The following is a 12,105-nucleotide window of genomic DNA, read 5'->3' as shown; positions in this document are numbered from 1 at the left end:
GGCCCATGTGGTTCTGTTCATATATGTATTTCACTGTAGATAAGACATTCAGCGTTTTTTTCTGCTTGGTAAAGATTTTCTCATTATTTCATGATTTTGTTGAACAGATTAATAGTGTAAAAGAACTTGCGTCAACAAATAAGAAAAAAGAAAAACCAATGCACAAATGTTATTTAGGCCTAATCTATAAGAGACAGACACGTCTTAGTTTAATGGCACATTGAAAGACATAAAAAGACAACATTATGAATCTGGATCTGCATTTAGAAAATGCCTTTTCAAATCCATCTTTTTTTCCCCCTTTTTGGCTGGTACATCTATTATTTGTTTACCGCCTCCTCTGTGTATCAGCGGAGAGTGCTTTATGCGAAAGCCCAGCACATTACAATTTATGTGCTTATTATTGCTTCAAATGGCATATACCCAAAGCCCAAAGAAGGACCATGGCTGGTGGGCTTATGCTTCCTTTGACAGTTGACGTCTGCCAGAGCCGCACCGCTGACGGGAGCAACGGTGGATGTCTTGCACAACTGACACACATCAAACAAGACATGATGCATCGGTCTCTCCCCGTCCTCTTTATTGGGTGACAATGCCAAGATTCTCGACAATACTTTGTGTATAAACAGCCTCAAGTGTTGATAGATGTCGTTACTTGCTGAGCTGAGCTGCTGGCATTTTAATAGAAAAAAGAAACATAAACAAACACATATAGTAAAAATAGCATAAAAAACATCCTTGTAATGGTATTTTTGGTACATTAACAAACTAGGTGTGGGTTTCACAGACAGGGCAATGCAAAACCTGGCAGTTTCTACGGGAAAATACCTTCACATGATGAAATAATTAAACCAAACCATATAAAACAAGGTAAAAAGAAAAGAAAAGAAAAGAAAGGAAATGTAATGAAACAGTGAAAAAAGTGGAACTCTGAGGTCATTTTGATCCTGTTGAGCACAACAAGAACATGTATCAGGTATCTCACATTATCCATACAAAACAGTCAACCTCACAGCAGTCTGAATAAAGAACAGGCATACTGTACTTTACACTGACAATTGAAGACTATAAAAAAAAATAACAAAATAAATAGGGTGGCTAAATAGGTATAAACACAAAAAGTACACCTCCACCAAGATAAGATACCAAGGAGTCATCCACTGGGTCTTTTTAATATTTAAGAGAAGAGGAAGAAATATTCATAGAAAACTTCTGCCATGTCCCGGTGGAACAAGAGGGAAGTTTCTTGAGGCTTAAAGGAGGAGGACAGAATCAGGTCTGCTCTGGTACACAGTTCACTGAAGGGCTGACAGTCATACACCTCCTGGTTTGGCATTTCTTCTCTCCCCAGAGAAACATTACAAAGCAACATCAATAAGAAAGAAAGTTTTCACTGTGGCTGAGATATGTGGCTGCAGCTTCTTTCTTATGACAAAATGGTGATGAGTACAACCTGCCCAAAGCGGTGCCCAGTGAAGTGGAGTCATGAGCACGGATATCAGGAGGATGTTATTGGATTTGCAATATGAATAATAAACTGGCCAGTCAGTGTTTCCTGTTGGCAACATGAAGGTGGTGAAGATGTGACCATATTCAGAAGCATCTGTCTCTTGAACATTAATTCTTCATTACAACTTGGGTCTTATATTATCCTTTTTACAGGCAACTCCAATGGCCAGAATTAGAAGAAAACAAAAAAAACAACACCACTTCTACCTCATATTGTTCAGTTGGAAAATTTGGACAGTTACGACATCTCCCGGTTGGCGAAAAGGAACTACAGACGTGTCGACAGAGTGGTGACAAACTGGCCACAAAGCCCACTGCCAACGCTGGCAGTTACTTCCAAATAAAATCCAATATTAACTCAACTCACAGTTGATTCAGCAGCTGCACACTGTTTGTCATTATCTGATTTCACTTGTTAATGAATGCAACGAAACAAAAGCTGCCAACTCCCTAACTCCCTACACGGACAACCCTCGGTTTCTCTGTTCTTCCCATTCTGCCAACATTACATAAACGCAGCAGAAGACCCAAGTTGTAATAAACCAGAGTTATCTTTTAAGGAGGTGCTAACCTATCAAAATCAAATCCGTGACACTTCCTGTGGTATAAATGCTGTTTTCATTCTCAAGGTGTGTTCAGACTGAATGAGAAGCTCATCTTCACCTGGGGTTATTTGACCCCTGGAATGTTTTCGTTTATATCGGCCCAAGCAGACATTATAAAACAGACATTACAGACATTGGCTGTAGCTAGCGAGAAGCCTACACAGCTTGTGTGTATGTGTGGAGTGTGTCTGTTGTTTTCTTTGTGTGACAGCTCATACTCTGATCTCTGGAGTGGATTCGTAAACCCAGAGCAAAAGCACGGTTTGGCTTAAATTGGCTTAAACGGCTTAAACCCGTTTTCAACTCTCGATGACTTGTCCTTGTCCCAGAGTAAATGTGCGCTCAACACGCTTCAATGACTGTGTATGCTATTGTGCCTTGTCTAACGTTCACTTTGTGTTCAGTCTGAACGCACCTTAAGAATACTGGGATTTGGGATCTAAACTGATTCCTGTGAGGATTTTTGGAAATGGTGACATGAAAATGAACAAAATTATATACAAAATGTCATCAACAGCTTCAATACAAAAATGCTGGCATTTGCTTTTTGAAAACCCACGCAGGTCAAACACCGGCCATGATGATGCTGATGATGTTACATGATGTTTCCTGTGACTCAACACCTTTGATTCCAGCAACACAGGTTTCAAACAGAAGCCTGCTCGTCTGTCTTCTACAAAGTTCTCATCTGTCCATTAGTCTGAAGGCCACTAATGTTTATGACGAATTGTTTTGCAGATGCCAATGCACTGCACCCCAAACCTTTGGGATTATTTTCTCTTTTGGTAAAATTTGATTGCCTCTAGTTTCTTACAGTTTTATCCCACAAGGATAGAGCCTGTGTCACAGCACATGGTGACCATCTGTCCAACAAGTGGTAGACTGACCAGCATTTCTCCACTGTGTTGGGGAAAAAAAACAACTAAATAACAAATGCCATTTTGTACATTCAGTAATGTTGTATATCAAGATTTTTTTTGATTGACTCATACATTTATATTGCTGGTAATGCAGCAAACCATGTCTGAATGTGTGTGTTTTAAGGCAGAGGGTCCATGCAACAATCATCAACGTATGTGGACGAAAAACAGCTGGTCCACGTTTTCCTTGAGCACAGATTTCAGTGCATACATCTGCAGTTTATATATTCTGTATATTCATGTATGTGCATAATATTCTCCACATGCACAGGCTGATTCAAGGATATATTCTTTGTGAAGTCTGCATTCCAAGACATGAGCATACCGTCGCATTGGGAAGAAGTCAGTAGGATAATAAATAAAACAAAAAGGTTGAGTTTGTGTGTAACAAGTGTCCTTCAGGTATTGCTGCAGACCCCAACATCACCAAGTGTCTGTGTATGTTCATACCTTATTTATGGGTGTGTATGTGTCTTTATGTATACTTAGAGGTGACAGTGAGCAGCCTGTGTCATCTCAAGGTGCTTTGGTACTCATGTCAGTTTGTACATGTCCACAGCTCCTTTGTACATGCCCCCCCCCCCCCCTAGAGCTTGCAGGGGATCTCAGAGGGCTTTGGCACTGGTGGTGTGGGAGACGGTGTGCGAGACTGGTTTCTGCGGGTAGCGGCTGTAGTAGTAAACCTGGAACAGGATGGCGACATCCACGATGACCTGCAGCAGGCCGCATGTCCAGAACTGCACGGGAGCCTGGGTGAGCAGGAAGTAGCCGGTTTTAAAGGTGTCGCCGCTCGTCCACATCAGCACCATCTTGATACTGAGAGGAGAAGGTAAAAGAGATAAAGGATGGGGAAAGGAAAAATAAAGGATTAAAACTCCAAAAACAGAACTCAAAATAACATGCAATGGCCTTTTTCCATATTATAATTTCATTTCATTATATCACCTTTCATGACATCACACTGCCCCCTCACCATTTAGTCAACTACAGGTCCCTTGCTCTCTCAATCAAGAGAGCTCAACAACTGCCTTCCTTTACGCATTTTACAGGATTTATTTATGTGATTATTAATAACACTTTCCATACATTTCTATCTGGCATCTCTTACCCGACTTTGTTTGACCGGACCTTTACGTCGTCTTGGATACATTTCCACCAGGGTTTTTTTTTTTTTTATTTATTTTTGCTAAATAATCAGTTTGGTCACCAACAGTGGATTTTAATGACAGCAGGAAAAGGGGTCAGAAGAAGAAGGGAATAGCAAATTTGCCACAATAACAACCATGGGAAATAGAAATAATGAATCTTCTCAGGGCGCAGGCTTCTCATCAACTCCACATCCTGTGGCACATTTCTAACTATGAAACTCATGAGCGTCTCTGGCACGCACTGAGCTGGCTGTTTATAGGATGGCTCATGAGACAATCCAGGGTGTGAGTTGTACAGTAACATAAAAGAGTTATTGTTTTAGAAGCGACTGGAGAAAAGCGCCCCTGTGTGATTTGTGAGGGCAAAGTTCCTTTAAGCATAATCTTTGTCCTCTCGCTGGCACTCAGAAACACTGTGAACTCAACTAATGAGATGGAAAAAAGGAAGTCTTAACGATAGAAGATAGGAGCATTGGAAAAGAACCAGGCCCTGAGGTCCAACTTTATATACATGTTGTATTCCACAAAAATAGACAAACACACAGTGTACTGCTGCACACACAGGAAACATGGGAATCACCTCTAAAAGTCCTCCAGAGTTCCATTGAAAGTGCTGGTGCTGGTGATTATGGGTGTTTTTTTGTACCAGGTTCTGACAGCATCAACACATCAACTTTTGCAAACGTTCACCTGTGTTTGAATCTTCTTTTTTTTTCATAAAACTTTTTGCTTGAGGCATGGATACATGTAGGCAATGCTGACAAAGAAAGGACTGAGCCAGCAGTCTACACGAACACACACACACACACACACACACACACACACACACACACACACACGCACGACTCTTCAGATGTGCTTCCTGAAGCAACCTGCCTACAACAATACGAACACATGCTGAGACATTTGAAATCGTTTCACTCAAGCATGTCGCTCTGATTGGTCAGCACTTTTCTAAAGTGGAGTTTTTCCTCTCCGCTGTCGCCAAGTGCTTACTCATGGCAGGAGCTGCTGAGTCTCTCTCTATAATACTGTCAGGTCTCAACTTTACCCTGTAAAGTTGAGATAATGTATGTTATGATTTGGCGCTATACAAATAAAACTGAATTGAATTGAACTATTCACTTAAGCTTCGCAGGACATTTTTATTTGTGCTCTGGATTTAAAGGTTTGGCTCAGTGCAAGATAGCTTTGGCTTTATTTGTCCAGGTTTTGAGATATTTTTGAGATTTCTGCGTCCAACCCAACACAAGACGGGGTTTCCCTTAGGAAATGGTTAGCCGAGGTAATAAAACTTAAGAGGTGTTGTGTTACTATGACAACCACCAATCATAAACTGTTCTCAGTAGTCTTAGCTACATATTATTTGTGTTTTTGATGTAGTGATTTAGACATTTATTCAGTTTACAGCCTCTGTTTTTGTATGTTGAAAATTTAATATGAAATAAATTTGAAGAAAAAAAAATGAAGAAAAATGCATCCATCCTCAAGGCAGCCCAGGGTGGGTGCTACTGGTTTAACCAATGGAAAATTAGTTTTAAAAAAAGGAAATCACCCTCATCACTTTCTATATTTAGTGTTCATGTTACTCTGGGTTGGATGATCCACATACTTTAACGTCAAGAGTTTTCACTGGAACTATTTTCTGCAGAATAATACATAACTCTACAGTGGCTTCACAAAGTATTCAGACCCCTTTCTCTTTTGTGTTGTAGATTTAATTTTAAATGGATAAAAAATACTCATCATGTAGACGCCCCTTCCGCAGCAATTACTTGAACAAGTCGGTCTCCTGACTCTTTTAGCGTGAGACTGCACAGGTGAGGGAAAAGGTAACGGAGATCTAGTCTGTTTCATCCCCTTTATTCTCAACAGCTGTGTGCTCTACCGGAGATTGATGTTCATGACATATTTCACCACATTCAATTTAATATTCCACTACTGTAATCATCAGTCAAAGCTGTAATCTCATAACAGGGTCATAAACATTAATCCATGGCGGGGTCAAGCATTACCTGTAAATTCCTAACTGAATTTGGCCACGTGACTCGACCCCCCCCCTCCCCCCCGTGGACCCTCTGATTGAACAAACTGAAATAAATATGTCACAAAACAAAGCTGTGGTTCGTGCAGCAGGTGAAACGTGGTGGTGAGACGATAAGGGAAGCGGGATGAGTCTTTTGTGTTAGCAGATTCGCTACATTTCTATAAGCCTCTTAACACATGTAAAGAATGGGTGAGAGGTAATCTAGTGCCCCCCCCCCCCCCCACTGGGTTTACTGTATCTCCAACTGCTTTTTTAGCCTCTTCGGGGGCAAAGCTTTGCAGCCCAATCTCCTCTTGCATTATTCATGCCTCCACCAGCTTCACCTTTTCATTTGCAAGGCCAATTTGTGCAAACCTTGCCATATCCAGCCCCCCCCCCCCCCCCGTTTTCTTCCTTCCTATTTTCACTTCTTACTTTTTGCCAGCTCTTTCCTTGCAGCCTGTACGTCTCTGTACAGGCTCCTATTTGCACTTTTTTTTTTTTTTTTTTCACAACCGCACTCTCCGCAATACTTCTCCTCCTCTCCCCGTCCATTCATCTTCCCACAATCTCCTTCCACCGTCTCCTCGTCTCTCTATACCTGTTTGCACTTGCCCCCCCCCCCGCCGCCATCCTCACACTCCTCTCTCTCAGCTCAGTAAGGAGCTTGTTAGCTCTGTGGAAAGAGACCCTCCCTCCTCTCCTCCTCCACACTCCTCAGTGGCTGCTGTCTTAGAGTTATGACGATGTGTACCTGCAGGTAATGATGAGAGAGGCAGGATTCGTGTTTGATCAATTCTTCTGCTGGTTCCCTAATAAGAGGTAACTCAGGGGTGGTGGTGGAGTAGAGCTCGGCTGGACAATAGGCTGCAGATGCATTGTATAGCATATATATATATATATATATATATATATATATATATATATATATATATATATGTGTATGTGTGTGTGTGTACATATACCTCTTTCCCATTCTCTATTAAACTATCTTCATTTAATATCTATAACTAATCTGACCCAGTGACACAGAAGCTATTCAGTCTTTTTGGATTAACTAGCTACTGAGCTAAATCCTAAAATCCGGTGTATTAATATTTCATTTAATAAGGAGTTACTTTTTCATACGTAGTCATATCTTACTAAAGACACTTAGTGTAGTCTGCACTCCACAGCTATTCATTTTCTTTAGCTTATCGGCTCTCTCCAGCTGTGAAGCATTTTAGTGCATGTGTCTCTTTGGATTCAGCTGTGATTCTGCTTCGCTTCCACTCTGCTCTGATACAACAGTCAGCACATGGTGGAGGGTGAGGGAGAGTGCACCACCGAATCATCACACACCTACTAAAAGGCTTCGGAACTGGGAGGTACAACCAGGGGTGAGCTTAGTAAAGTGAGAGGGAATTTATTTTGAAGGGATAAGAGGAATAAATTTATCTATCCCCAACAGTAAAGTCTACAAGGTTTTTAAACTGTTCAATCCCGTTGGCTGGGACAGTCAGTACAAACTCATGCTTTGATTATAAATTATACTGGAAATCCCAAAGTGTCCTAATACCTACCATGCACTACAAGACTTTGAAAAGACATCTAAAGACAATGTCTCATTAGTTGCAGAGTTTTTAGTGCTTGCAGGGTCAAGGTCAAGGTCACTATTTACAAGACTAGAATCCTTTGAATTTAATTCCCATCCTGCTCCTTGTTTATTGTAAGAAAAACATTTTGTCCAGACTTTTTTGCTCTTTGAAATTCTACATTGTTATTATCAACATTCTTGTCATTCTTATTATTATAATTATAATAAAAAGTTAGAAACTCGACACTATAATCATCATGATCTGCCCCTAAAATGACTGTGGTTGGCTTTTCTATTCATTTACGTCACTATCTGCATTTTGACCACGTACAATGAAACCACGGGCAGGAGACAACAGAACTCTTTCATATGGCTGTGTGAGTATTGTTTTAAGAAAGATCTTTTGCACCTTTCCTTTAAGGAGAAATTAAAATGGAAGAATGCATTTTGAACAATAGAAAACTCTTCATCATATTCGCAGAGGGCTGAGGTTCCAAACTCTATCCATTTGCTTCAAATATACATGGTCCGGGCTGTAACAGCATGTATTATTTTGCGGATGAAGCACTTCAGTTGCACTTGCTTTGAGTTTCCCCTAAAAAGTAATCTGATACATCTTTTAGGTTTCACTTTTTTGTGTTGTCTTATGAGTCTGTGCCACTTTTTGAAATTCATTTCGCAGGTCTTTGTGGACCTTGTCTGTTGCCTTTGCAGAATTATGTTTAATTTGTTTTGTTGGGGGAAAAACACATAACATTCACAAAGCAAAGACATTCCTTCACACAACAAGATTTCGCTCTCATCTCTAAATCTCAACAGGATTTCCACCCTGAAGGAATAGAAACAAACGGATTCATTTTCATCTATTGCAAGAAGGAGAAAGCAGGCCCCTGAGTGATGAGAGCAGATGGCGGGTGGACGGGTTGGACAGATGGTCTGGAAGGTTCTCCAGCTGCAGTGATCCGCTTCAGGGAGCTGAGGCTGCTCTGTGCTACAGCCCTGCTATACACAGCAGCACCATGCACCCGGCCACAGGGGTGACGGCCCGGTACCATCAGTAGTCAATACACATCTATCCCAGCACATGGCTCTGTGTGTGTGTGTGTGTGTGTGTGTGTGTGTGTGTGTGTGTGTGTGTGTGTGTGACAGCAGCCTGTAGGCTAAATAAGGCTCTGGCACTCTTATCTGTCATACTGGGATGCAGCTCAACACCACAAGCCTTATAAGGCTGCGAGTTGGCTGTCTGGATGTCCCATCTCCCTATTTTGTGTTTGTCTGTCTGTGTCTGTGTGTGTGTGTGTGTATTTTCTGTCTGTGTTGTTGTATTTTATTTGTTTTATGGCAGGCTGGTCAGTATCGGTATGTACCTCTGGCTCTGCAGGCTCAGGACCAGCTAATAATAGCTGCAACCTGAAAACTATTAACACAAAATCTTCAACACCCTCTCATCCCCCTCGCACTGCGCACGCACGCACTGCGCACGCACGCACGCACGCACGCACGCACGCACGCACACACACACACACACACACACACACACACACACACACACACAGGCTTAATGTCCCTCACACAGTATCTGTCTTCACAAGTTTTTGTGGTTGCTCCGGCTGAGATAGTTTCCAAATAGGAGATTGGTTCCAAACAAAGTTTAAACTAGTTCAGGGATTCATAGAAATTTTTAAATCATGTTGACTTACATTGAAAAAGAAAGAAAAAAAACAAACAAAAAAACCCATGAAAATAACAGAATAAAAACAATAAAAATGAAAAGTCGGGCCATAATAACACAGCCAGCATTAGAGACACTTTTTTAAATTAAATGCTTGGAGACTTATTAAAAAAAATGTCTGAAGCAAATTATGACAACTAATTACACTAAGTAAACAAGTCTATTCCCAAAGACACGATCAGCCTCTCTGAACCTCTGAGCTGCATTTTCATCATACCATACATCATAATTGTTTGCTGTCTCTGTTTTCAAGTAAATGATTCCTGCCCCTTGTCCTTATTAAAAGGCTCCACTGTCACAGGGTGGATGAGCTGTAAAATGAGATGGCTTTATGTGAGCTGTATGGGCTTCATAACTGCATCAGAGTGCAGAGTGAAAAAGGGCAGGGCCCATGGCTGGATGCTTAAAACTGAATGGTAAATATTTGATTTCAAAGCTTAAACGTAAGCAGAGATCACTGGTTACGTTTAGGGGCAGGTTAACGTAAGTGGAGGCACATATCGACCGAGAAACAGACTTTCTGAACCCACAAGAATCTACTCTATAATGTACCAATCCATTCCATCCATTAGCCAAACCACATAACTGGAGCCAATCACAGCAAACAGTGCCTGCCAGTGCCTGACTCCGCCCCTAACCAATCAATAAATGTGCAAAGAGGAGGAGCCTGTGTGGTGCAGAGACTTCGGTGCATCCTGGCTTGTGGCAAGCATACGCTCGCTCGGCTGTCACTCAAAGTGGCCACGCCCTCAATTTTGCAGAACTTTAACAACCTTAATAAAATTGAAACGAGTGAGTTATATAACAATTCACCCCCCGTACAGTTGTCATGAAGGAAGAAATTAGCTGTAGAGACCAAAATCGTTTTTTGTACCAGGCTGTAAACATTTATTTCTGCTGTTGGACATTTTAACATGGGAGTCTATGGGGATTTACTCAGTTTTAGAGTCAGACTCAAGAAGCAACAGTGCTAAATGCTACACCACCAAAAACCAAAACCGAACAGCTGGACAGCCCTATGGTACAAAAAAAGAAGAGTGCGTTGTCTGAGGTTTGGTACATTAACAACGTCCATTTTCAAATATCATTACTAGTGAAGGCTTCAGCGCTTATACCAATGTATTATATTCAACTCCACCATCATGCATCACTGTTTAACAGTGCATATTGCTGACACTGATGCTGGTGGAAGCAGAAAGTCTTATACATTGGAGTGTTCGATAAATCTCTAACCCAAAAAGTGAATGTCCTGTCTCTGCACATGCTGAAGTGTTGCGCATGGAGCTGTAGTTTGGGCAGTTGGGAGATTGGGCAGCTGAGACAGCTGATGAGTAGATTACCAGGAGAAAGAGAAAGAGCAGTCTACGCTTCCATCGCTGCCAGACTGTGTGGAGTTTTGAGTGGGATTGATTGGGACTGCAGACAAAAGCCCAGCGGCAACATTAAGGCGAGTGCACGGAAGGAACGTCTACCGCTGGCGTATGTGGGAAAAATTATGGTGGAAATATGATTTGCCTGGGCAGCCGCTATGGAGACAAAGCCGCCAAGCAGCTGATCCTTTTTTCGGCGCTCCGACTCCAGGTGGTGGACATCATCCCTGAACTGTGAGTAAGCAAGTCTGCAGTCCAGACACACACAGCTATTATAACACAATCCTGCAAGGTTGGACGGTGGGTCTAGGTGAGGTGTGCTGGGGCCATATCTGAGGTGAGGACTGTTAGGTTGTGACATCACAAAGTCACCGAAGTCCTGACAGCTCGTTTTAAGGCAGTTTCTGAGTATGGGCTACATGTGCATTTTTCAGTGGATTGATTGTTTTGATAGTTTACATAGTACCTACACCTGCCTCAAAATCAAAAAACATGGAAATCTCACCTTCTACGATATGGGAACTTTAACAGAAAACCTCAGGGGTGAATTAACATCAGACGGATGCCAAATTCCTTCAACAACATCCTCATGGGACAAAACAAGACTCATCGGCCTCTCTCTGAACTCCTTCCATATTTCATTATTAAAAACTGCTTTGCTGCTTCCTGTCGACAGTGTGTCACGGTGCGGTTCTGGTGTGTATACAAACGGACGACATCCAACAAGATTCATTCTACTGGCAACGCTCACCCTGCTCCGACTCTATCCCCTGGGTAAATAAGGTGTTGAAGCTTCCTGCTGCGAACCTCAACATTGAAGCACTGGGAAGCAGTCTAACACCTAAAATGTTACTGTAGTCGGAGTGTGGGCACACTGGCTGGACCATTAATTAGGAGGAAGTCAGAGTGATGTTTTTCCACACTGATGTGCTGCGTGAGACCTGATGTGTTATTTTTTTTCTGTTGTTCCAGGCACGTACAGGAAAGGGCACTCTGCTTTACCTCTCCTGTCTGTTTGTTTTTGTCCCTGCAAAATGAATGTGTGCACTTATTCATTCACACTTGCGTACATTCATTCATTCTCTCACTTCTGCATAACTAAAAGTAGCCTCGGCTCAAAAACGCAGCGATCGCAGCCCTGCACCCAAGATCTAACCTTAAAAAATGCACTTTGAAAGCAAAACAGCCTCACTTTACAGGATTTGGCTTCCTATCCCTG

The 12,105-nt window shown here is 41.9% G+C and overlaps 1 protein-coding gene across 2 annotated transcripts in view; it reads right to left on the bottom strand.

Moving 5' to 3' along the window:
* Positions 1-552: 552 nt before the first annotated feature.
* LOC130183419 (solute carrier family 66 member 2) overlaps positions 553-12,105 on the bottom strand; it is a 30,487-nt gene continuing 18,934 nt past the window's right edge. For both annotated transcript variants that reach the window (XM_056398798.1, XM_056398799.1), the window contains one exon: positions 553-3,850. In XM_056398798.1, the coding sequence (XP_056254773.1) occupies positions 3,640-3,850 (211 nt within the window). In that variant the 3' untranslated portion in view covers positions 553-3,639. The remainder of the gene's footprint in view (positions 3,851-12,105) is intronic.

The sequence above is a fragment of the Seriola aureovittata genome, chromosome 16 (assembly GCF_021018895.1).
Source record: "Seriola aureovittata isolate HTS-2021-v1 ecotype China chromosome 16, ASM2101889v1, whole genome shotgun sequence".
Classification (NCBI taxonomy): Eukaryota; Metazoa; Chordata; class Actinopteri; order Carangiformes; family Carangidae; genus Seriola; species Seriola aureovittata.
This window is presented reverse-complemented; position numbering and strand designations above follow the sequence as displayed.